This window comes from Protopterus annectens, chromosome 2.part2 (assembly GCF_019279795.1).
Source record: "Protopterus annectens isolate FY-2018-M chromosome 2.part2, PAN1.0, whole genome shotgun sequence".
NCBI classification, from domain to species: domain Eukaryota; kingdom Metazoa; phylum Chordata; order Ceratodontiformes; family Protopteridae; genus Protopterus; species Protopterus annectens.
In genome coordinates this window covers 811,096,613-811,123,894 of record NC_056730.1, presented here as the reverse complement: position 1 = coordinate 811,123,894, position 27,282 = coordinate 811,096,613, and the positions used below count along the sequence as shown (strand labels likewise).

Below are 27,282 nucleotides of genomic sequence, written 5' to 3'. Positions count from 1 at the left end.
TGGAACGTTAATACAACAAAAACAAGAACAGGATAAGCGCTTTTGGCGTGTGCCTTCCTCAGATCCTGAAAACAATTCCTACACACAACTATTTAAGAACCAGCTAACCAATCTAGTTAAAAAGCAATTAAGCAATTAAAAAATATGAGGCAATGAAACAAAGCAACGCTTACTCCCCATTTTCATAGTGCACTTGTAACAAAAACATGTTTTAAAATAACTTGGATCCAAGCTTATAACAAAACTACATTTTTTAAAGACAATCAGCATAGAATATTAAAACTTATAGTAAATAAATAAAACACTGCTGTCATAACCATTACACAGCTTGTAAATCTGTTAAAAACTCAGAGCTCATAATGTTAATATAGCAGATTCACAACCATAATTTTAAGAAGCAAGAGTCACAGCCTGATGTACAACAAACAACTATTGTCATCGCATAGAAGTCTGGTGAATGCTCAGAATTCATATTATGAACAAAATAGACACAAAACTCACCCATTAATAGCAGAATACACTATAACTCCAAACTTAAAAGATGTCATGTACACATCTTTGAAAGAAATGAAAGCATGAATAAACACCTATTCTATAGAAAGTGTACAGAAGGAATATTACAGAGCTGACATCTGTAACAAAGACGGATAGGAAGTACAAAATAAATATATAATGAGCTTCCTTAATGGCAAAAAGTCAATCTTCATTCCTTCAGGAATGGTTTAAGTGGAACACCACCATTAAACCCTGGGAAACGATCAGCCCTCAAGTCCGTTATCCATTTAGATTCTTCCATTTCCATTTGACTTGTTACATCCCCTTCTCTTATAGTTGGACGAACCATTCCAAGGACCATAAATGTAAATGTATGGGTGGCATTATCTCGAATATGTGCATACAATGCATTTGTAACCACCTTAATGCGTATATCAGATTGGTGCTTAAAAATTCTTTCTTTTAGCATCCTGTTCGTTTTGCCCACATAAAAACATGGGCAAAAAGTACAGATAGCAACATATATACCACATTCTTACTATTACAGTTGGCATTTCCAAAAAACTGGTATGTCCTTCTTGTAACTGGATGTGTAAAAACATTACTGGTATTGACAACAGTACAGGCTTTGCATCTGCCACATTTCCATGTGCCGGAATGTGTATGTTCATTCCTTTTGGCTTTGCAGCTTTTATTGCAAAGCAGCCTCTCTAGATTTTTCTTCTTCTTAAAACTAAAGTGAGGTGTGGTCCCTACTATTTCTTTCAATCTATTGTCTGATGTTCACACAGGTCCCTACTATTTCTTTCAATCTATTGTCTGATGTTAACACAGGCCAGTATTTTTTGATTATTCCATATTGTAGAATTATCACTACTGTAAGTAAGGCTGACCCTCATGGCCCCCTGCCCTACATTAGGACGTATTGTCATTCCATTAATATACTGCTGAGAGTAGTAGGGTCTACCCTTATTCATTCTCAGATTTCTTGCATGATCTGTTGTTATTCCTTCTCAAATAGTTGTGTGTAGGAATTGTTTTCAGGATCTGAGGAAGGCACATGCCGAAAGCGCTTATCCTGTTCTTAAGTTCCAGATTTATGTCTATGGCGTTACGCTCCTTTTTTGTTTTCTTCTAATTTGTGTACTGGAGCATTCTTTGGTGGTGCTACTGGATTTTGGTACTGTTTTTTCAGTATGTCTTCGTTATTCATTTTACTAAAGTTCATTGTACTCTTCATTCTGTCTCCTTTGAAGTTCAAATTGTTCAAACCAATTCTGAGCTGTACCTTCCTTTTAAGGCAAAGGTATGTATTTATTTATTTATTTCAGTTTGATTACCGGGGAGGTCCACTGGGCTTGAGGGCCCGTTTTCAGTGGAGGCCCGGGGAGAAAAGCTCCAACAGGAAACTAAAGTTTAATTACATAAAATTCAAGATAGTTTGCATTACAGATAGCAGGTTGCTAAAAAAGAATAAAAGCTAACAATTTATATTTTGTTTAGGAGGGAAAAAACAGGCTTATAGCATAAAAAAAAATTACTATGTAGTTACGGTTAGCCAGGAGAAAAGGGGGGGAGATAGCTTGAGAGGTAAGCTGAAGAGTGCAGTTGCATTTCCTGTTTAGATAGAGGTAGGAATGAAGTTGGGTTTTGAAGTTATTAAGTTTGGTACATGCCCTTGGTCTGTAGGGGAGGGCATTCCACTTTTAGCTAGGGTAAAGGATAAGAGAAGCTGACCTGCAGGGTGCTTGGGTCTTTGTACGGTGATCAGGTTTTGGTGAGATCTAAGTGATCTAAGGGGGGTATAAGGTTGAAGAATATTGGAAAGAGCAGGGCAGTTAGTAGGATGGAACAATAATTTGTGGGCTGTGGTAATTTTGGAGAAAGTAAAGTTGATTGGGGAGTTCAAGCCAGTTAGAGAATGAAGGGAGGTGCAGTGATGAGAGGAGGATTTGGCATTTGTGGCAAATCTGGAAATTTTATTGCAACATTGTTCCAATTTGGAAGTAAGTGTGGATGATAAATTAGTGAACAGGGGAGCACCATATAGAAGGGAAGGAAGGAGGTAGGTAGAGGCTAGAGTTAGTCTGGTGGGAGGAGAGAGGAAGTGATTGTTTCTATACAGTAAGCCACGTTTTATGTGTGTTTTTTTTTTTTTTTATGTTTAGCTGGATATGAGTATTGAATTTTAGTTGGTCATCAATTGTAACACCAAGAAGTTTGGTGGAGGGAACTCTCTTGATAGTGGAGTTGTCAAGGCTGGTAATTTGAAATGAGTTTTTATCAAGAGAGGAGGATTTCGAGGGGGAGAAAAGGAGGAGCTTAGTTTTGTTTGCATTTAGAGAGATGATTTTGGAGCATCCAGTTTTCAGTGGTTGAGAAGGCACTTTGTGTTAGGGCTTGGAGCTCTGTTAGGTTAGAGGCACAGCAGGTCAAAGTGGAGTCGTCAGCGTATTGGACAATTTGGTGTTAGGAATGGCTTTGTGGAAGTCATTTATAAAGATATTGAATAGTAATGGGCTGAGTATGGAACCTTGGGGTTCTCCAGTAGAGGTAGGGAGGAAAATAGAGGTGGCTTGGCCCCATTTCACAGCTTGGGACCTGTTTGAAAGCTGGAGAACCAGGAAAGAGTTTTTTGGCAAAGGTTGAGATTAGAGAGGTGGTTCAGAAGGTGGGTATGAAGAGATGGTGTCAAAAGCTTTGGATACGTCTAGTAGAACAGAGGATACTATATTACCATAGTCACGTGCAGAATTGACAGAGTGCAAGAAGGAGAGAAGGGCGGTGTTAGTACTGTGTCCTGGGCAGAAGCCATGTTGGGTAGGAGAGAGTAGTTGGTGTTTGGTAGGGAATGGCAGGAGCTGCAGGTGGATGCATTTTTCAAGGATTTTGGAGATGGGGGAGAGGATGGCTATGGGGTGGAAATTGGAGACATTACAATTATTGCCACCCTTGTGGAGAGGAAGAATGAAAGCAGAGTGCCATAGTTTAGGTACAGAGGATTCAAGTAAAGATCTATTAATTAGGATACTGATAGGAAGAGCAATAGCGTCCGAAGCTATCTTTAGGAAGGAGGATGGGATGCTGTCAGGGGCATTGGAGCAAGGCTTTAGTTTATAGAGAAGTTTCTTTATTAGGCTGGTGGATACAGGTTTGAGTTCGAAGGAGGGGGGAGAGAGAAGGGAATGGAAGATTGAGCAGGGAGGGGAGGATGGTTATTGTTGGTGAAAGTCTTGGTTAGTTCAGCGATGGAAGGGGTGAGGAAGGCATTGAATAGGGAGGCAATTTCAAGGTCAAATTTGCTGGTATCAGGACGGGTTGTTTTTTGTACCTGGCCTAAGGAGGGAATTAATAGAGTTCCAGAATTGTTTGGGATTTTTTGCATGCTTTTCTTCTTATTTGATGTAGTAAGACTTTTCATCTCTAATGACTTGTATTTTGGCAAGGTTTCTCAACTGCTTATACTTAAGGAAGATTTCAGGCTGCTTGTGTTTATGGTAGGCTTTCCAGGTTTTATCCCTTTTGTAGCATAATCTTTTTTGTGTCATTGGTGAGCCAAGGGGTGGTTTTTGTTTTAACTCTTTTAGTTCTTATAGGAGCTAGGGAGTTAAGGACAGTTATGAATGTTGAATTGAAATGGTCAACGGCTTCATCTAATGGTAGTGTGGATGCTATTTCTTTGCGGAATTTCTGTTCTGTGTTGGAGAGACACTACATTTATTTATTTATTTGTTTTTTATGGCCATCACTTCAGGCAGAAGAATTTTGGTTACGGGCCATTTCAGTACATCCTCTTCACCCAGTTCATATGCTCATAGGTGTGTACTAGGCTAATGGCCCTGGAGCCTTTACAAGCCTAGCCTATAGGATTACCCTGCCTTCATGACACCCAACCTTGGTTCGCAGTGCCTCTGAGTAAAGCCACTGGAGTGATCCCTGGGGTGAATCTTCTATTTCCCATCCACTCATCAAGATTTCTCTTGAAGAATGCCAGTGAGTTGCTGTGCTTGACATGTATGGGAAGTCTGTTCCATAGCATGGGCAGTCTCTGGGTTATGAACTTGTCCCTCCAGCATGTTCTGTTGATTGTGGTAATGAGGTTGAGGTCTCTGGAGTGTGTGGTGCAGAGGGACTGGGATTTCTTTAGATGTAGCATTTCTAACAGAGCTGGGTCAGACATGACTTTGTAAGTCAAGCAGAGATTGCCTCTTAAGTAGGCGGTATGAGACAGAGAATAGTTGGAGTTTTTTTAGTCTGTCCATATAGGACAAATGTTTAAGGCCTAGGATCTGCTTTGTGAGGTACTTTTGCGGCCTCTGCAGTTGTTGCAGGTGTTTAGTGAGGTACATGCCAGTTGGGGCATTGTATTCAAAGATTGGCCTAATGAGAGAGGAGTAGAGGGAGACAATGACCTCTTTCTTCATGAATGCAAAATGCTTAGTAATGAGATTTGCCACACAGAAAGACTTTCTGACCACAGTGGCAATGTGGTGGTCAAAGAAGAGGTTGCTGACAACCTGTGTTCCTAGATGTCTTCTAATGCCTTCTGTGTTCAGTGGACTACCATCGATGTGGTAATTCATGGGAACCATGTTTTTCCTAAAGGGGATAACGACATATTTTTTGACATTGAGGTTCTGATACCAGTTGTTGGTCTCAGTGAGGCCTTTCTGTATGATGTCAACGTCACTTGGGGAGTTAATAATAGCTCCCAGCTTGCAATAATCTGCAAACTTTGTCAGCCTGAGTCCCTTCGTATTGGCCTGGACTTCAGCGAAGTAGATACCAAACAGGAGAGGACCCAGGACCGAACCCTGTGGGACTCCACTCGTGACTGGTCGGCAGTCTGACTTGGAGTCAGCTACTTTCACACTGTTGGTTTTTACCTGTGAGACCGTTTGCAACCCATCTAGTGATATAGGGGTTGATGCCTAGCTTAGTGAGTTTTTCTAGGATTCCTGATTGGGGAATGGTATCAAAGACTTGGTCAGATCAAGGTAGGCTGTGTGAACCACCTTGCCTTCATCCACAGCTCTGGTGACTGACTCGAAGAAGTCAACCAAGTTGAGCAGGCATGATCTACCCTTCACAAAAACCAAACTGTGTGGGATCCAGAGTTTGGAGACTCCCTATATCCTTGTTTGGAGATTCCCTATATCCTTGTTTGTTATGTCCATGACGATGCATTCCATAGCGTTGCAGATCAGACTCATCAGGCTAATAAGGCGGTAGTTCCCAGGGTCTGTAGTTGCTCCTCCTTTGTGGAAAGGGATGACTGTAGCAGAACACAATTCGGTAGTGACAAAGCCTGAGGTGAGGCTGTGATTGAACAGGGCACACAGGTGAGGTGCCAGTTCAGTCTGTAATTCATGTAGAACACAACCAGGGATATTGTCAGGTCCCATAGAAGCTGTATTTTTGGCCTTGGACAGTGCTGTTTTAACCTGTGCAACAGTAATACTGGGTGCCTGGCAATCTACTGGTATTGTGACTGGTCCCTTGGGGGGGGGGGGGTAAAGTTGGCAATGAATCTGTCTGCCAGTATATTGGGAATGTCTGTTTGCTCGGTATAGGAGATACCATCGTGCAGTAGCTCAGAGCAAATCTGGGTTTTGCCATGGAGATCCTTAAATAACTATAGAAGGCCTTGTGGTTGTCTTTACTATCTGCTGCAATTCTGTTTTCATAGCTAGCTTTAGATGATTTGATGAGAGCTCTCAAACTTTTTGTTGAGGCTGATAAGGGAGCTTTACCAGTCTTTGGACTTCACCTTATTCCGCATCAGTTTCTTCCTTCTGTTGTAGAGTTTATGGCAGGGGATCACCAGATTGGCTTCCTTTTTTTGGAGGCGAGCGTCTTGGTTCTATTGGGTATGGTGAGATCCATGCATTTATGTACGTGTTCGTACAGTGCATTTATGTATGATTCGGTGGTCATGCAACTGATCTCCATTTGCATGAGTGCCATGAAGTTAGCTACCTCTGTTTGAGCCCAAAGTTAGCTTTGGAAAAGTTTTTCTTGGTGGTTACCTTTGCAGGGGTGGTGGGAGGGATGTGGATTTCCAAGGTGATTTTAGTTTGTGGTCAGATCTAACCAGGGAGGAGTTGCCTATTGGTATAGAGCAATGGTTGCTCATGTTAGTAATTACCCGGTCAAGGATGCTGCTACCTCTAGTCTGAGTAAGAACGAGCTGGTCCAGGGCATTGGAATTAATGAATTCCAGGAAACTTTGGGCAAGTGTATTGGTACATGAGTAGTTCTCCCAGATTAATGGAGGGGTAGTTGAAGTCTCCCAGTATGAGAGTGTTAGGTTGGACTCTAATATTCTCCAGGGTGCTTAGGAATGTGGAGTGTGAGACTTGGGACATGGTTGGAGACCTATAGCAGGCTATGACCTGAATCGCTGTCTTACCCAATGTTAACTGCACCTGAGGTATCTCAGATGCGTTATGTTGGGCTACCAGTCTGGAGGTGAGCGCATCCTTTATGAATATGGAAACACCACCGCCTTTGGAACTTCGGTCCAGGTTCTGGGGCCAAAAGGTGTGGAATGAGTTATAGCCTGGTAGTGCTGGGGTGTTTTCTGCTGCCTTGATCCAGGTCTCTGTTATGGCACAAATGTCAATGTTCTCCATTTTAAGAATTGCTTAGAGCGAGTGCATTTTGAGATTTAGACTTCTAGCACTGAGCAGCATGACCCTCAGATTACCACTGTAACAGCTACAAACAAATGCAATTTGGAACACCGCCTAAAAAGGCACTATAGGTGTGGCAAGAACCTTGGCCAGAATTCGGAAGCCCAGGGGTGACAGATGCAGGCCATCTCTGGCAAAGCATCGGGGTCTGTCAACCATGTCATCCCAGGCAGACAGATATTGGATCCCCTTAGAATGACACCAGAAACTTAGCCAGTTGTTTTAATCAGTCATTTTCTGCTTGTACTGTGGTATCATTTTGGGGGATGGTAGGATGCTGCTCAGGACTAGGGTCATACCCGCCTGGGCTACATATTCCAAGAGCTCCTCCATGTCTTTTTTTCATGTAGTCCAGGGCGGTATGTCTCGGGTAATTCACACCCGCATGTACAACAGAGTCATATTTGTACCTGTTGTTGAGGGACCTGAGTGCGTGTGTTTTATGTGGCGGATCCTGGCACCTGACAGGCAGCTAACTGTTACTTTCTCGTTGCTCAACCTAGTGAGTGGGGACATCAGTGTGCCTCACTATCGAGCCACCTATGACTAGTGTGTTGGGCATGCTGTTTTGCCTTAGGGGCTTTGATTGAGTGGCACACTGTTTTAGGACAGTTACGTGTCTCATGATTAGTGTTGTGTTGTGGTGGTAGAGTGCATTTCTGCCTTGGAGGTCTCTGCTGTTTGGGTAGATTTTTATTGAGAGCTTCTGCGAAGGTGGGTGTGTGGTTTGTGTTCTTATGCGAAGGCAGTGCTGGTGTGTGTTCTGGAGGGCTGTGTGTTCCATGTGGTGTGGTGCAAGTGTTGACCTTTTCCTCTTGACCAGCTATTCCGGTCTTGGCTGTGGAGTACGTGGCTTCCAATTTGGATATACAAGTGCATCTCTCACAAGTCTGAGTGTTGGGAGGTAAGAGGAGAGGGTTGTCAGTGTACATGAGGCAGTTGCTACATTGCCTCAGGATGCCCCAAGTTCACCAGGTTGATAGGAGAAACCACAGGGAACTGACCTTTAGACATGCCTGGAGGGGTGGGCATTAATAAAAAGTACTGGAGCAGTTTCCTTGTAGAACGTTTAGTGCTGGTAGCACTTTTGTGTGCTACAATAATTACTATAAGAAGTCTAGTAAAGTGTTAGACTAATAAGCTAGTAAAAGTGCAGGAGAGGAGAGAACTAGCAGATCTAAGGGAAAATTTTGAAGAGCAGACTTTAACACCGCTCAGAAGTTTACAAACAGTCCTGGATACAGCATATCTGTATCTGGATTAGACTAGTTACAGGAAAGGAAGAAAGGGAGCAAATGCAGGCTTTTAAACCAGAAAGTTGAAAGAAGTGGAAAAACTGCCCAAACGGCCAATAAACTATAATTTCTGTGCCAGAAACCACTCATTTTGTGGTAGATAGGCTACCTAGTGCTTACCACTCCCACTGATAAGCTAAAAGGCTTCCCACCAACACGGAAAGGCTTTGGAGGGGGGGGGGGCTCAGAAGCTTACAAACAGTCCTGGATATAACAAATCTGTATTTGGACTAGACAATTTACAGGAAAGGCAGGAAATGAGCTTAGAATTTTTTTGTTGTTACAGTTAAAAAGTGCCAAAAAATCTACTTCTCATCTGAGAAACAGAACATAGGGAGATTCTAGCAAAAACATATATATATATATATATATATATATATATATATATATATTATTTTTTTTTTTTGTTAAAGGAAAGGGAGAAAGGAGAAGCAGAAGCTAATTCAAGGTTAGGAAACTAAGTGGGTTGGCCTTCTCAAATATTCTCTGTGTATTAGGTAGAATGAGCTAATGACACTAGACTGGGAGGAGTGTTGGATCAAATTTACAGTAGGGGTGGGCAACTGCAAAGCCACCAAGTATAACACCAAGATACCAGCAGGGAGGGTGGAAAACAATACCAGGAGATACAACCTTCAACAACTTTAAAAAAAAAAAAAAAAAAAGCTCAAAAGAACCAATGAGTGTTTACATGCAAGCTCTTGATGAGCCAACCTCCACCAGACAGCAGCCAATCAACCCAATACTGCCACAAAGGAAAAGAAAGGCTTCTACTAATTCAAGATGGCCTGGACATGTGCTCAGAACAGCCACTTCAAAAGTGATCGGGCCCAGAGACAGCAAATCTGAACTGAGACTATACAACAGCTACTAGCGTACACTCTACTACAGAAATGTTTATCCTAGCAGAAAAACAAGCAGTGAGCCACAAAATTTAAGTTTTTAAAGAGATAATGGAGCAAGGAGACTTTACAGAACACTTTTAACTGCAAATAAATCCAGTTATATAATACACTCCTTGGCAGGAAATCAGAACAAACAAACAGATACTTAACAAATAGATAAGATTTCCAGTTAATGCCTTTCACACAGTGAAACTAGCTAAAAAGCTTTACAAACAATGTGACAGTAAAATCCTTATTTATCAGGCCCTGTAAGGCAGACAACTTTAGTTCAACCATGTAGATTAGTTAATAGCAATAAAAATGCATTAAAAATTATGCAGCATTAAAAAGTATGCAGCAGACAATACAAAGTGCTATCAGTAACTAGTAAAAATAAGCAAAAAAAAAAAAAAAAAAAACAGGATACTTATTTTTATATATCTCAGATTAGAGTTTTAGTCAATGCCCCTCCTCTCAGCTCGGTGTGTATAGTCTTCTATGAAAATAGTGTGCTGCTGAATACAGTCGTCCATGAGTAGAACATGTCATTCAATGTCTTCCATGCAAATAGTGTCAGTGAATGACTGTCTTTGCTTCGTAGTTAAGGTAGTTAATGAAGTTAATCTCAGTCAGTCTTGTATTCATCAGTCTTTTTTCCCAGCTACTCTAACAAAGGAGAATGTCTGTCTTGTATTGCATTGTTTTTAAACAAGTGTGATTCTCTTGTGAATAGAACCAAATCTATTAGAAAATATCTTTAGCCAATTGTACCATTTTCTACAAAGATGTTTGGATGTAAGGTGTCTGAAGTGACCTTAGCTAAGTAGTTGACTGATTGCATTACATTTTGCTATGAAAATAAAAAAAACTTTGCTTTCTGAATTTAAGCACATTTTGCTGTAGCAGTAGCTACTGTAAAGCAGTTATCAACAATGTAGCATTTGAGTGATATTTGTGCATCAGCTACTTGAACTTCACTCAATACTTTTTTTCAGGAGACTGTAAGCTGGATATGGTACCCATTTTTTGTTTTGTATGCATGTTTTTATTATTCTTTTCTTTTTCATGGTCACATTTATCAGAACATATTTCTCAATGTTCCTGATTTTCAGGGAACATGTAATTCTGGCTCAGCATTTTTTTTTAAGATAAGGACACTCATTAAAGTTGCAGCATTCTTTTAATTCAAAAAGTTCATGGTAAATCAAATTCTTATTTCTTCTAAGAACTTAAATTAGGACCATACCTCTTAATTGTACAGATTTTTGCCTCATTTTGGTCTGTTTTTCATAAAATTGTGGTGTTCTGGAAAATTAGTAGCAAATCATTAAAGACTAAAGTTAGAAAATAGACAGATGTTTGAGTTTCAGACTTCATACCCTTCAGAAAATTCATGCCAATTCAAAACCTGTTATTCTATCAACTTTCTATGTTTGTAGGAGCAGTATTTAAACATTGTCCCTATTTTTGGGCCTCTGTCCTACTTTTATTAATGGCTTTGTCCAGATTTCTTGCTCTAAGAGGTTGAGAAGTATGAGAACCACAATAATGTCCCTGATTTGGAGCTTTTGTCCTAGGCTGTTTAGCTTTGTCCTGCATTTTAGAGGTCAGTGGCAGAGAGCTGTGAATCAATGTTATGCTCACAAGAGGGAGACATCTTTAAGGATTAACTTGGGACTGTGAAGATGGACTTCAGATGTGAAAGTTAAGTATAACAGTAGACCTGGATGATAGTCTACTCTTGTTATTATCCCAGCACTCCTTCCCCCACCCCTCTGCAGACTGACTAGAATGGCATGTTTTATTTTGTCTTCTTTGCATGTCATACTAGAGGACTGGAGAGAAAGGCCCTAGGTAGTGCATTATGGTTAAAGGGAAGAGACTCGATAGCCTGGGAAAGTTTTTTAGCTGCCAAGTTGTCCTAAACTCTGTAACAGCATTACATTAGTCCTGTTTAAAAGAAAGGACCTGCTTATATAGCTGTAGTGTTATGGTTACTATGTAACTTTTATTCATACTTTGCCTAGAAGTTGTAACACTCGCTTACTTATTGTTTCATTAAAAAGGTCGTACAACTTGGGACACACTTTCATTGGAGGCAAGAAAAAAATGCAGTTTGCAGTACAGTAAAGAGAGAGAGGGAGTCTACTAGCAGGAGTATTGAGATCCACATTATAAATTTGCTGAAAACATGATGGAAATATTTACCATTTTGAATATGTAAACATCAAGTATCAAAGTTTAGATAAGAAATTTGAAATGAAAATGTCAGGCATATGTGACAGTGTTGCACATAGATGTTAAATGATGAAATTTTGTATGGTAAGAACAGTGTGTTTAAAAAAAAAAAACAGCGTTGTCACCTCAGATGCCTTCTGTGCGGAGTCTGCATGTCCTCCCTGTGGTCACATGGGTTTCCTCTGGGTGCTCCGGTTTCCTCCCACATCTCAAAGACATGCTGTAGGTGGATTGGACACTCTAAATTGGCCTTAGGTGTGAGTGTGTGTGCTTTATGTGGAAGGTTGGGAGCCAGGCTGGCAACTCGACACTGTAAAACTCCACTGCCAATCATGAACAGATGGGTGATCCGCTGTGGCGACCCCTAACTGGGAAAACCTGAAAGAAGAAGTGTGTTAAAAAAAAACATGCAATAATTAACTGATCGATCATTTTAAAGTTTAGTGAGTGAGCTAATTCTCGTAATATTTGTTTTTACAGTTTTAGTTTCACATGGATAACATATGAAGTTTCCACTATGTATCACAGCAGCACACAAAAGAAGTACTGGACTTTTAAAAATGAAGAGGAACTAGCCAACTTGAGGAGGGAAGCCAATAAAAAGTTTCGTGCTAAGGTTTTAGTCAGTGGAAAGGTAAGTATGGAACCATTAAATGTCAGGGAGTTAGCTGGTTGTGTTTTGTGAATGGTATGCACCATTTAGTTTCTAAACTAAATTAAAAGTTCCTTTAACTTGCTGCTGCAGTTGTTAGTCTTGTGGATTATAATACAGCAGAAGATGAATGCAAGTTAATGGGTGTGTGAGATAAAACAATGCAAAGACTTTTGATAATTCATTTCTGTTATGTTAATGTGTAATATAATGCAGTCTGCATACTTTTTACTGTTTTTAATGTACTTTTGTACCTGGGTCATGCCTGTAAAGGATCAGCAGACCAACTTGCTTTGGTTATCTAATTGTAAAATAAGATGAGATAGAGTACAGAACAGATGATTCTTCTGTGCTGCTGCTAGTTTACACCATAATTTTCCTTAATCCGCTGCAACAGTACTCCTTCCTTAAGCAAGTATCCTAGTGCCTTATGATGGATTGTGTGTTCATTTACTACGTTAATGAAAATGAGTAATGTTTCAATATTTAAAATAATTTTGTTTTTCTTTGCTAGTCTCATAGACAAAGCAAATAAAGTAGGCAGAAAAGCGGGGATAGTGTTGAAAATATTGATGTTATGTGATCCTATCTCGCCTACATTCTGAATGATGGGTTCGGAGCCGATCCCTCGGCTCCGACTTCATGCCGCTTATGCCAAAGAGCGAAGTCTCTTATTGGCTGAGCTTACTATATCCCAGGATGCACCACCATCAGTCCCCCAGATCTCGTTTGCCGCTTAACTGCAAGGACGTGGTCTCGAGCTGGCTGGGCTGAGTAGCTTTTATTAACTATTTTTTCTGTCAGTTTTTGTGCTTGTATTTCACAAAAGCCGTTTTAACGGCTATTGCTGCCTATTGCTGCCTGTTGTGTACGATTGAGTAGTGAATTTCTTGTGTGTGATTTGGTAGAGTTTGTTTCGGCCCCCCTTTCAATCCAGGGCCTTTTCGGTCAAACTGTTTAACTGAACTTTTAGTGTTTTAAAGTTCCCGGTTATTAAACCTAAGGTTGTGTTTTACACTGTTTCTGTAAGCCTTAGGTTTTTGTCATAAGCGATTCTACAGTTGTTAAATTTCCTGTCAGAAATTGTTTAACATCATGTCTCAAGCCCCTAGGCCTTCGGGCTTTAAAAAATGTACTAAATGTGCTTTTAAGATGTCTGTTACTGATGACCATCTACTTTGTGTTTATTTAAAGTTTCCCCAGCGTAATCTGTCTGCCAGTATGGTTTGGGAATAATCGTCTGTTTGCTCGGTATAGGAGATGTACCATCGCAGTAGGCAGCTCAGAGCAAATCTGGGCTTTGGCCATGGAGATCCTGTAACATAACTATAGAAGGCCTTGTGGTTCCCTACTATCTGCTGCAATTTGTTTTCATAGCTAGCTTTTAGATGATTTGATGAGAGCTCTCAAACTTTTGTTGAGGCTGATAAGGAGCTTTTACTCAGTCTTTTGTCTTCACCTTATTCCGTGATCCCAAAGCCTCTTCCTTTCTGTTGTAGAGTTTATGGCAGGGGATCACCAGATTGGCTTCCTTTTGGAGGCTTAGCCGCCTTGGTTCTATTGGTGTGGTGAGATCCATGCATTTATGTACGTGTTCGTACAGTGCATTTATGTATGATTCGGTGGTCATGCAACTGATCTCCATTTGCATGAGTGCCATGAAGTTAGCTACCTCTGTTTGAGCCCAAAGTTAGCTTTGGAAAAGTTTTTCTTGGTGGTTACCTTTGCAAGGGTGGTGGGAGGGATGTGGATTTCAAGGTGATTTTAGTTTGTGGTCAGATCTAACCAGGGAGGAGTTGCCTATTGGTATAGAGCAATCGTTGCTCATGTTAGTAATTACCCGGTCAAGGATGCTGCTACCTCTAGTCTGAGTAAGAACGAGCTGGTCCAGGGCATTGGAATTAATGAATTCCAGGAAACTTTGGGCAAGTGTATTGGTACATGAGTAGTTCTCCCAGATTAATGGAGGGGTAGTTGAAGTCTCCCAGTATGAGAGTGTTAGGTTGGACTCTAATATTCTCCAGGGTGCTTAGGAATGTGGAGTGTGAGACTTGGGACATGGTTGGAGACCTATAGCAGGCTATGACCTGAATCGCTGTCTTACCCAATGTTAACTGCACCTGAGGTATCTCAGATGCGTTATGTTGGGCTACCAGTCTGGAGGGTGAGCGATCCTTTATGAATATGGAAACACCACTTTGGAACTCGTCCAGGTTCTGGGGCCAAAAGGTGTGGAATGAGTTATAGCCTGGTAGTGCTGGGGTGTTTTCTGCTGCCTTGATCCAGGTCTCTGTTATGGCACAAATGTCAATGTTCTCCATTTTAAGAATTGCTTAGAGCGAGTGCATTTTGAGATTTAGACTTTTAGCATTGAGCAGCATGACCCTCAGATTACCAATGTTACATCTACAAACAAATGCAATTTGGGAACACCGCCTAAAAGGCACTATAGGTGTGGCAAGAACCTTGGCCAGAATTCGGAAGCCCAGGGGTGACAGATGCAGGCCATCTCTGGCAAAAGCATCGGGTCTATCAACCATGTCATCCCAGGCAGACAGATATTGATCCTCTTAGAATGACACCAGAAACTTAGCCAGTTGTTTTAATCAGTCATTTTCTGCTTGTACTGTGGTATCATTTTGGGGATGGTAGATGCTGCTCAGCACTAGGGTCATACGCCCCTGGGCTACATATTCCAAGAGCTCCTCCATGTCTTTTTTTCATGTAGTCCAGGGCGGTATGTCTCGGGTAATTCACACCCGCATGTACAACAGAGTCATATTTGTCTCTGTTGTTGAGAGACCCGAGTGCGTGTTGTATGTGGCGGATCCTGGCACCTGACAGGCAGCTAACTGTTACTTTCGTTGCTCAACCTAGTGAGTGGGGACATCAGTGTGCCTCACTATCGAGCCACCTATGACTAGTGTGTTGGGCATGCTGTTTTGCCTTAGGGGCTTTGATTGAGTGGCACACTGTTTTAGGACAGTTACGTGTCCTCATGATTAGTGTTGTGTTGTGGTGGTAGAGTGCATTTCTGCCTTGGAGGTCTCTGCTGTTTGGGTAGATTTTATTGAGAGCTTCTATGAAGGTGGGTGTGTGGTTTGTGTTCTTATGCGAAGGCAGTGCTGGTGTGTGTTCTGGAGGGCTGTGTGTTCCATGTGGTGTGGTGCAAGTGTTGACCTTTTCCTCTTGACCAGCTATTCCGTCTTGGCTGTGGAGTACTTGGCTTCCAATTTGGATATACAAGTGCATCTCTCACAAGTCTGAGTGTTGGGAGGTAAGAGGAGAGGGTTGTCAGTGTACATGAGGCAGTTGCTACATTGCCTCAGGATGCCCCAAGTTCACCAGGTTGATAGGAGAAACCACAGGGAACTGACCTTTAGACATGCCTGGAGGGGTGGGCATTAATAAAAAGTACTGGAGCAGTTTCCTTGTAGAACGTTTAGTGCTGGTAGCACTTTTGTGTGCTACAATAATTACTATAAGAAGTCTAGTAAAGTGTTAGACTAATAAGCTAGTAAAAGTGCAGGAGAGGAGAGAACTAGCAGATCTAAGGGAAAATTTTGAAGAGCAGACTTTAACACCGCTCAGAAGTTTACAAACAGTCCTGGATACAGCATATCTGTATCTGGATTAGACTAGTTACAGGAAAGGAAGAAAGGGAGCAAATGCAGGCTTTTAAACCAGAAAGTTGAAAGAAGTGGAAAAACTGCCCAAACGGCCAATAAACTATAATTTCTGTGCCAGAAACCACTCATTTTGTGGTAGATAGGCTACCTAGTGCTTACCACTCCCACTGATAAGCTAAAAGGCTTCCCACCAACACGGAAAGGCTTTGGAGGGGGGGGGGGGGCTCAGAAGCTTACAAACAGTCCTGGATATAACAAATCTGTATTTGGACTAGACAATTTACAGGAAAGGCAGGAAATGAGCTTAGAATTTTTTTGTTGTTACAGTTAAAAAGTGCCAAAAAATCTACTTCTCATCTGAGAAACAGAACATAGGGAGATTCTAGCAAAAACATATATATATATATATATATATATATATATATATATATATATATATATATATATTATTTTTTTTTTTTGTTAAAGGAAAGGGAGAAAGGAGAAGCAGAAGCTAATTCAAGGTTAGGAAACTAAGTGGGTTGGCCTTCTCAAATATTCTCTGTGTATTAGGTAGAATGAGCTAATGACACTAGACTGGGAGGAGTGTTGGATCAAATTTACAGTAGGGGTGGGCAACTGCAAAGCCACCAAGTATAACACCAAGATACCAGCAGGGAGGGTGGAAAACAATACCAGGAGATATAACCTTAAACAACTTTAAAAAAAAAAGCTCAAAAGAACCAATGAGTGTTTACATGCAAGCTCTTGATGAGCCAACCTCCACCAGACAGCAGCCAATCAACCCAATACTGCCACAAAGGTAAAGAAAGGCTTCTGCTAATTCAAGATGGCCTGGGACATGTGCTGAGAACAACCACTTCAAAAGTGATCGGGCCCAGAGACAGCAAATCTGAACTGAGACTATACAACAGCTACTAGCGTACACTCTACTACAGAAATGTTTATCCTAGCAGAAAAACAAGCAGTGAGCCACAAAATTTAAGTTTTTAAAGAGATAATGGAGCAAGGAGACTTTACAGAACACTTTTAACTGCAAATAAATCCAGTTATATAATACACTCCTTGGCAGGAAATCAGAACAAACAAACAGATACTTAACAAATAGATAAGATTTCCAGTTAATGCCTTTCACACAGTGAAACTAGCTAAAAAGCTTTACAAACAATGTGACAGTAAAATCCTTATTTATCAGGCCCTGTAAGGCAGACAACTTTAGTTCAACCATGTAGATTAGTTAATAGCAATAAAAATGCATTAAAAATTATGCAGCATTAAAAAGTATGCAGCAGACAATACAAAGTGCTATCAGTAACTAGTAAAAATAAGCAAAAAAAAAAAAAAAAAAAAACAGGATACTTATTTTTATATATCTCAGATTAGAGTTTTAGTCAATGCCCCTCCTCTCAGCTCGGTGTGTATAGTCTTCTATGAAAATAGTGTGCTGCTGAATACAGTCGTCCATGAGTAGAACATGTCATTCAATGTCTTCCATGCAAATAGTGTCAGTGAATGACTGTCTTTGCTTCGTAGTTAAGGTAGTTAATGAAGTTAATCTCAGTCAGTCTTGTATTCATCAGTCTTTTTTCCCAGCTACTCTAACAAAGGAGAATGTCTGTCTTGTATTGCATTGTTTTTAAACAAGTGTGATTCTCTTGTGAATAGAACCAAATCTATTAGAAAATATCTTTAGCCAATTGTACCATTTTCTACAAAGATGTTTGGATGTAAGGTGTCTGAAGTGACCTTAGCTAAGTAGTTGACTGATTGCATTACATTTTGCTATGAAAATAAAAAAAACTTTGCTTTCTGAATTTAAGCACATTTTGCTGTAGCAGTAGCTACTGTAAAGCAGTTATCAACAATGTAGCATTTGAGTGATATTTGTGCATCAGCTACTTGAACTTCACTCAATACTTTTTTTCAGGAGACTGTAAGCTGGATATGGTACCCATTTTTTGTTTTGTATGCATGTTTTTATTATTCTTTTCTTTTTCATGGTCACATTTATCAGAACATATTTCTCAATGTTCCTGATTTTCAGGGAACATGTAATTCTGGCTCAGCATTTTTTTTTTAAGATAAGGACACTCATTAAAGTTGCAGCATTCTTTTAATTCAAAAAGTTCATGGTAAATCAAATTCTTATTTCTTCTAAGAACTTAAATTAGGACCATACCTCTTAATTGTACAGATTTTTGCCTCATTTTGGTCTGTTTTTCATAAAATTGTGGTGTTCTGGAAAATTAGTAGCAAATCATTAAAGACTAAAGTTAGAAAATAGACAGATGTTTGAGTTTCAGACTTCATACCCTTCAGAAAATTCATGCCAATTCAAAACCTGTTATTCTATCAACTTTCTATGTTTGTAGGAGCAGTATTTAAACATTGTCCCTATTTTTGGGCCTCTGTCCTACTTTTATTAATGGCTTTGTCCAGATTTCTTGCTCTAAGAGGTTGAGAAGTATGAGAACCACAATAATGTCCCTGATTTGGAGCTTTTGTCCTAGGCTGTTTAGCTTTGTCCTGCATTTTAGAGGTCAGTGGCAGAGAGCTGTGAATATGCTCACAAGAGGGAGACATCTTTAAGGATTAACTTGGGACTGTGAAGATGGACTTCAGATGTGAAAGTTAAGTATAACAGTAGACCTGGATGATAGTCTACTCTTGTTATTATCCCAGCACTCCTTCCCCCACCCCTCTGCAGACTGACTAGAATGGCATGTTTTATTTTGTCTTCTTTGCATGTCATACTAGAGGACTGGAGAGAAAGGCCCTAGGTAGTGCATTATGGTTAAAGGGAAGAGACTCGATAGCCTGGGAAAGTTTTTTAGCTGCCAAGTTGTCCTAAACTCTGTAACAGCATTACATTAGTCCTGTTTAAAAGAAAGGACCTGCTTATATAGCTGTAGTGTTATGGTTACTATGTAACTTTTATTCATACTTTGCCTAGAAGTTGTAACACTCGCTACTTATTGTTTCATTAAAAAGGTCGTACAACTTGGGACACACTTTCATTGGAGGCAAGAAAAAAATGCAGTTTGCAGTACAGTAAAGAGAGAGAGGGAGTCTACTAGCAGGAGTATTGAGATCCACATTATAAATTTGCTGAAAACATGATGGAAATATTTACCATTTTGAATATGTAAACATCAAGTATCAAAGTTTAGATAAGAAATTTGAAATGAAAATGTCAGGCATATGTGACAGTGTTGCACATAGATGTTAAATGATGAAATTTTGTATGGTAAGAACAGTGTGTTTAAAAAAAAAAAAAACAGCGTTGTCACCTCAGATGCCTTCTGCGAGTCTGCATGTCCTCCTGTGGTCACATGGGTTTCCTCTGGGTGCTCCGGTTTCCTCCCACATCTCAAAGACATGCTGTAGGTGGATTGGACACTCTAAATTGGCCTTAGGTGTGAGTGTGTGTGCTTTATGTGGAAGGTTGGGAGCCAGGCTGGCAACTCGACACTGTAAAACTCCACTGCCAATCATGAACAGATGGGTGATCCGCTGTGGCGACCCCTAACTGGGAAAACCTGAAAGAAGAAGTGTGTTAAAAAAAAACATGCAATAATTAACTGATCGATCATTTTAAAGTTTAGTGAGTGAGCTAATTCGTAATATTTGTTTTACAGTTTTAGTTTCACATGGATAACATATGAAGTTTCCACTATGTATCACAGCAGCACAAAAAGAAGTACTGGACTTTTAAAATGAAGAGGAACTAGCCAACTTGAGGAGGAAGCCAATAAAAAGTTTCGTGCTAAGGTTTTAGTCAGTGGAAAGGTAAGTATGGAACCATTAAATGTCAGGGAGTTAGCTGGTTGTGTTTTGTGAATGGTATGCACCATTTAGTTTCTAAACTAAATTAAAAGTTCCTTTAACTTGCTGCTGCAGTTGTTAGTCTTGTGGATTATAATACAGCAGAAGATGAATGCAAGTTAATGGGTGTGTGAGATAAAACAATGCAAAGACTTTTGATAATTCATTTCTGTTATGTTAATGTAATATAATGCAGTCTGCATACTTTTACTGTTTTAATGTACTTTTGTACCTGGGTCATGCCTGTAAAGGATCAGCAGACCAACTTGCTTTGGTTATCTAATTGTAAAATAAGATGAGATAGAGTACAGAGCAGATGATTCTTCTTCTGTGCTGCTGCTAGTTTACACCATAATTTTCCTTAATCCGCTGCAACAGTACTCCTTCCTTAAGCAAGTATCCTAGTGCCTTATGATGGATTGTGTGTTCATTTACTACGTTAATGAAAATGAGTAATGTTTCAATATTTAAAATAATTTTGTTTTTCTTTGCTAGTCTCATAGACAAAGCAAATAAAGTAGGCAGAAAAGCGGGGATAGTGTTGAAAATATTGTTTGTGTGCTTACAAAGTTGTTGGAATAACAGATATTATACTGCATTAGCTGAACTTTCTGACAGGTATGAGGTCTGAAATAGCCACCTAGTGCTGTGAATATTGGCTCTAGATGATTGCTGTTGATGAGACATCTGACCCCATGTGTCAAAATAGGAGAAGGGGATTATGAACGGATAGATGGAAGAGGTCTGAAACTTAAATGGCTGTCAAATTAGATGATAGTAATAGAAAGTAGCCAGAAAAACAGGTTTTCTGTTAACATGCATTTTCTGAAGGCTTGCATGCTGTGCCTGCAAATGTCTACTGTGATCAGAATACTACCCTGGTAAACAAAATAAATATATTTTAGAAGGAACATACAATAATATGAGGCACAATTTGGGGTAGTCTAGCTCTATGTTTGACTTGCACAGTAATGTGTGTTTGATTTGGACATTTCTGTGATTGTATTTGCATGTATGAATGTTGTTGTTGTGTCTTTCAGCTTTTCCCGGTTAGGGGTCGCCACAGCGGAGCTCCGGTCCACTAATGATTGGTAGTTGATTTTTACGTGTCGGGTTACCAGCCCTGACGCACAACCTTCAACGAAGGTATGCCCATTCACGCATGTCTCCACGCAGAAGACGCTCTAGCTGAGAATCGAACCGGACAGCGTCTTACTGTGAGGCGACGTATATGTTGCATATAATGCAGATATGTACATATATAATGTGTGTCTGTGTACACTCATGTTTATTTGTATATACGAACTGTCAGACTGTGTCTGTCTGTGTGTACATGTACATATAGATGCAAAATATGTGCATACGTATTGGTGTGTAGTTCTACGGAAGGGGGTGTATAGTTCTGTATGCAGATACATGTGTGTAGTTATACATACATGTATTTATGTGTATATGGTTGTATATAAACAAGGGCATGCGGGTAGGTATGCTTCACAGTTAGGACTGCTGACCTAAATGAAACAGTCAGCAAGTCAGAAAGTGTGCTTTATAAAATATGAAATTATGAATATATGCCATATTAATAATAATATTTGTGGTAATAACATTACCAAAGCGGGTTTACATGGTACTTCGCAGTATCAAATGAAAGCTTACATAGTACTGAAAAACATGCAAGTGATATGTCTTAACTATAACCACTTTGCAGATATTTATACATCATAAGCAGTATACAAATGTGCAAAAATATTACACTGATACAAATGTGTCCTGTTTAGTAGCATTTTGGAACACCATTTCACAGGCTATGTCAGCACACAGGTCAGAACTGCCTTCTGACATAAACAAGGTTGTCAGTAAGAAACTGGAATTTTATTTTTTGTCAGAGTATGGATTTTTGGGCGGCCACGGTGGTGCAGCAGTCAGCATTGCCGCCTCACAGCAAGAGGTTCTCCGGTTCGATTCTCTGCTGGGGTGCCTTCTGTGCGGAGTCTGCATGTCCTCCCTGTGGTCGTGTGGGTTTCCTCCGGGTGCTCCGGTTTCCTCCCACATCCCAAAGACATGCTGTTGATGGATTGGACACTCTAAACTGGCCCTAGGTGTAAGTGTGTGCATGTGTGTGCCTTCTGTGGAAGGTTGGGCGCTGGGCTGGCAACTCGACACCATAAAACTCCACTGCCAATCATGAGCGGACAGGTGATCCGCTGTGGCGACCCCTAACCAGGAAAAAGCCGAAAGAAGAAGTCGAAGTATAGATTTTTGTTAATAACTTGAGCAAGGCTTAGTTGATGGTTTTTCATGGCATTAGGTTAAAGACTATGATTCTTGAAAAAATGTCAAAGAGAACTGATGTGTAACAGTCAACACTTGCTTGTTTAGAAATTAATATGATATTTTGCATATTTTATCTAAACAATCTTAGGCATTTTCCACATGGTAGGATGGTAGAACAGCATTTCATAGGACAGCTCTGCACACTGGTCAGGAATTACTGCTGATCCCAATGAGTGCCTCACTAAATGAGGAAGGGTGATTTTTTTTTTTTTTTTATGCCAAGTTATGATTATGTGCCATATTCATACTTTTGTTAATAACATGGACAAGCTAAAGTATGTATGGTACTTTCAAACCAAAGCTTACAGAGTGCTGTAACAGTTGTTATTGTTACCTGCTGTCTGCTTACTACCACTTAGCAGATTTTCATCCTTAAGAATAAAATGTACATATGTAGATTAATATTGTATTTCTGTAAATATCTTGAGCATTGTCCAACTGGACATATATTGAGGCAGCATTTTGCATGCTTAGCCATCACAGAGGTCTGACTCCTTAGCCAAATGGGGTACTCTGTACCAAAGAAAATGCAAGTTATTTTCTAGTGAGCATATGTCATATATTAATAACTTGAGCTAAAAGTGTTTTATATGGTGCACAAACACACAATTCTGGAAAAAAAAAATTCCCTGATAGTTGGTGTCTCACTAGTATTGGTTTGCAGACACTTACATTTGCGTCCATTTTTATGTACATACAGAGCATAATTGCAGATATCTCAGAAAGAAGTGACGTAAAAACTGAATTGCAGCAAAATGAAGATCACATACATCTGCATGGACGAAAGTTGTACTGATAGTTGAGGCATATCTATTATGTTTGCAGAGCTGTTAATAGTTTACATAAATATAATGATTTACATCATGGGCCGGATTCATGAACAGCTACACGTTGCGCTGCTATGACAGCATGCAGTTTTTATATATTCATTAAATGACTGTAAAGGTAAATGGCAGAATATGCTGATGAAAGCATAATTAGCGGAATTACATGCTAATTAACCAATCTAAGATGGCAGAGACATTCAGGAAGCTGTAAAATAATCATGTTAATCATGTACACTTGGTGTAGCTCTTTGCCATGAACTCCAAAAATCACACTTAGAAAAAAAAAAAAAAAAAAAGCAATGTTAGGGATTGCTGCTGCTCTCTTGCATATGTATGTGCAGCAGGCTCAAATCTATGCTGCAGCTGCTGCCAACAGACCACGGCAAAGGAGAAGAATTTCAGATCCCGTTTAACATACCGTGTACTGCATGATATCAAAATGTTGAGTGGTACAAGGTGGATAGGGAAACACTCTAGGAACTCTGCAACCTTTGCTCTCCCAGGGGAAGTCGAGGAGAAGCTGTACCAGTGGAAACTAAGGTATGTGTAACATTAAAGATATTTGTTAGTGGTACGGTACTTTCCAGAGACCAAGGGGAGATGTACTAGGTGTTTCACAGGACTCCGTGTGTAAAATATTGCACCAATCTCTTAATGCTGTGCAAGGGAGTGCATCTGTTTTCCCCATATCCCAGAGGAGGGAACAAGAACAGAGCAGGAATTGTATGCTGCAGCACACTTCCCTGAAGTTTGAGGGGCCATAGACTGCACTCGCATAGAAATAAATAATATAATAATGTTAAAGGCACTTTTCCTAAAAGCTGCCCATTGTTCTGTGAAAGCAGTTTTCATTTGTAGTTTGCAACAGGAGAGAGAGTGAGACCTGTAGAATGGTTTGAGAGGAGGTTTAAGGAGGAGGATGAGTGATGGCGGACTGTCTCACAGTCAACTGTCTGGCATTTGGAGCAAGGGTTAAGTCTGTGAGCTGTAGTTCCTGTAGCCCAGGATTTGATTCCCTGAGTCCTCATTTACCTGCTACTGTGTGACGTGTGACTTTGAGCAACCTGACAGCACTTGGGGCAACTGGGAATTTAGGCTAGGCTACACTCCTCAGCGGTCCCCTTGGACTGCAAGCCTAGTAACTGTGTGACAACCTTCATCTCCCTACGTGACTTGTGACTACACCCTGCACTTTCACAACCAGGCCTATAATGGCCCTAGTGGTCGTTTTTTATATTTATGAACTTATCAAATAGTGTTTTCAGCACTATGTAGCAGTCAGACTAATATTTATTTGTTTTCAGTATACAGGAACAACCAAAGGTTTCTGTTGAAATAATTGCCAGCTAATACTACTGTCCACAAACATATTATGTAAATAATTACAATAATCAATTTAAAACCACCAATAAAAAAGTATTTTAACAAAACAAGTAGTGATAATTTAGCTTGTTCTGTAACCCCCCCGTTAAAAATGTTACTACTTTACTTATAGTAGAATGTTACAAAACAAGTGACTTCTGACCTCTAGTGGTGAAATTTTGAATTACAATAGTGAAACATTGCATCCTCCATGGGGTCTGTCATTTAATCATTTGACTGAAGCAGTCATAGGTTCATAGGTTCATACTAGGCTATCTGCCCAAGGGCATTTATAAGCCTATAGATCCATTGCTTACTCCCCAGCTGTGGGTATGGTCCATCCATTGACGGAGACACCAGAGTAATAGGCGGCGGTCAGTCGGTCAAGGGCCACGGCGTCTTCGCGTTCCATTCAGTACGCCCTACTCGCCTTACCGGCGTCGCTAGCAGTCATCCCTGCGGTCTGGTTGTCAGAGGCAGCCGAGGGCGTAGTTCAGGTGTGGCAGTACGCCATGAAAAAAGCAGGTTTCAGACCGAATCCAGAGTTGGCTAAGTACCCGTTGGGAACATTTTGGTTTTTCAGTTTCAGTATTTAGGTTGGATGTCAAAAAAGTGAATAACCGTAGGGGCTTCTCATGGAAGACTGCTTGAAACTGTACTTTATGTGGCTTTCGCCACCCCTTTAGTTTGAATAAAAACTATGCCTATCATTTTGCTGTGCCTCTGTCAAGCAGTGACACTGAAGTAATCCCTGGGGTATATCTGCAATCTCCCATCCATTGGTCAAGATTCCTCTTGAACAAGGCCAGAGAGGTGCTCTGCCTCACATGTACCGGGATTTTGTTCCACAGCATAGGGAGTCTCTGGGTGATGAATCTGTCCCTCCAGCACGTTCTATTTATAACCGTGTCAAGGTTTTAAGTCTCCCGCCCTTGTGGTTCTGAGGGATCTAGATTTTTTGAGGTGAAGCATATTCATCAAATCTGGGTTTGACATGGCCTTATATGTCAGGCACAGGTCACCTCTGAGCAAGCGGTATGAGACTGAATAGAGCTGGAGTTCTTTCAGTCGGGCAGCATAAGACATAGTTTTGAGACCCTTTATCCTTTTGGTGAGGAACTTTTGGGGCCTTTCAAGCTGCAGCAGGTGTCTGGTCAGATACATTCCGAACGGGGCATTGTACTCAATCATAGCTCTAATGAGTGATGGGTACAGGGGGCCGATGAGCTCCCTTGGTCTAGATGTGAATCCCTTCATGATCAGGTGGGCGATATAGAAGGTTTTCCTAACTACTCTAGCCACATGAGAGACAAGCGAGAGGCTACTGACAACCGGGGTGAGCACATCCCTCATGACATTTTCTGTACACGGTGGATTGCCACCTATATGGTAGCTAGGGTAACCTTGTTTTTCCCGAAGGGTATGACTATGCATTTTGGCGTTTAACTTCAGGCCATGGCTCTGGCACCAGTTATCCGTTTCTGTGAGGCCCTTCTGGAGGATATCTGTGTCAGATGTGTTTTCGACTATGGCCCAGTTTGCAGTCATCTGCAAACTTTGTCAGCCATAACCCTCCTGTGTTTGCTTGTACTCAGAAAAGTAGATGCCGAACAAGAGTGGACCCAGGACTGAGCCCTGTGGGACACCACTTGTGACAGGCTTTGAGTCTGACATGGCTCCAGCAACTCTGACCCTGTGGGTTCTGTCACTTAGCCAGTTTGCAACCCATCTTGTGATGTATGGGTTTACATTCAAGCTGATGAGTTTTTCGATGATACCTGAGTGGGGTATTGTGTCGAAGGCCTTTGCCAGGTCGAGGTAGGCTGTATGGACTGCCTTTCCCTCATCAATGGCCTTGGTGACAGTCTCGAAAAAGTCAACCAAGTTTAAGAGGCAGGATCTGCCTTTGACAAAGCCAAACTGGGTTGGATCCAAAGTCTGCAAGTTCCCTATGTCTTTATTTATGAGTTCCATTATGATCCTCTCCATGGCTTTGCAGATAAGTAATTTCCAGGGTCTGTGGAGGCACCGCCCTTATGAAGTGGGACCACAGTCGCCGTGCGCCACTCCTTGGGTACGTATCCTGAGGTGAGGCTAAGATTAAACAGCTGTCCTAACTGTGGGTTTAATTCCTCGTTGAGTTTGTGAAGCACACAGCCGGGGACACAATTCGGTCCCATGGATGCTGTGTTTTTTGCCTTAGTGAGGGCAGTTCTCACCTGGGCATTGGAGATGTTTGGGGGGCTACAATCCTCTGGAATAGATATCTCTCCTTTTTTGGGGAAGGGGGGAAGAAGTTTGCACTGAACCTGTCAGCCAGTATGTTGGCAATGTGTGTAGGTTCAGTAATTTTCACATCATTTTGAACTAATTCTGAGCATATCTGGGAGTTTCCTCCTAGGTTTCTAACATAGCTAAAGAAGGCCTTATGATTCTCTTTAGAGTCCTTGGCGATTTTTCTCTCAAAATTTGCCTTGGATGATTTTATGAGAGCTCTTAGTTTTTACTTATAATGATCAAAGGTGTCTTACCTTTCAAGGATTTTGCTCTATCTTGTAGTAGCTTCCTCCTTTTGTTGTAGAGCTTGTTTATGGCTGGGGTCCACCAGACTGGACGCTTGCCTTTGGTACAGAGAGTCTTAGTTTTGTTTGGGATTGCCTGATCCATGCAGTCCTGTAGGTGCTGGTAGAAGGCATTTGTAAGTGATTCAGCGGTTTGAGTAATGTTTACCACTGGCTCAGCGGCCTTAAAGGAGACCACACTAGTTTTAGAAGTGTGAAATCGGCTTTTGAGAAGTTTTTCACTGTGGTCTTTTTGTTTCAGGTGGGGCGGGATGAGGACCTCCAGTGAGATTAGTTTATGATCTGATCTCACCAGTGAGGGTATACTTCGGTGTTGAACATTTTGATCCCATGTTCGTGATGATGAGATCAAGTATGTTTTCTCCTCTTGTGGGGATGGTGACTAGTTGTTCCATGGCATTTGAGTTTATGAACTCCAGGAATCTTTGGGTTAGAGTGTTCGGGCTTGAGTAGTGTTCCCAGTC

At 40.8% G+C, this 27,282-nt stretch overlaps 1 protein-coding gene across 5 annotated transcripts in view; it reads left to right on the top strand.

The window, feature by feature from the left end:
* The window catches only part of CCNH (cyclin H), an 837,458-nt gene that overhangs the window by 35,412 nt on the left and 774,764 nt on the right, over window positions 1-27,282 (top strand). For 3 of the 5 annotated variants that reach the window (XM_044064153.1, XM_044064152.1, XM_044064150.1), the window contains exon 2: window positions 12,088-12,241. The exons of 1 other annotated variant lie outside the window; for it this stretch is intronic. In XM_044064153.1, coding sequence (XP_043920088.1) covers window positions 12,125-12,241 — 117 coding nt within the window. In that variant the 5' untranslated portion in view covers window positions 12,088-12,124. Of the gene's footprint in view, window positions 1-12,087; window positions 12,242-19,562; window positions 19,678-27,282 lie in introns of those variants that run through there. One more of the 5 variants, XM_044064154.1, reaches the window with a different exon arrangement.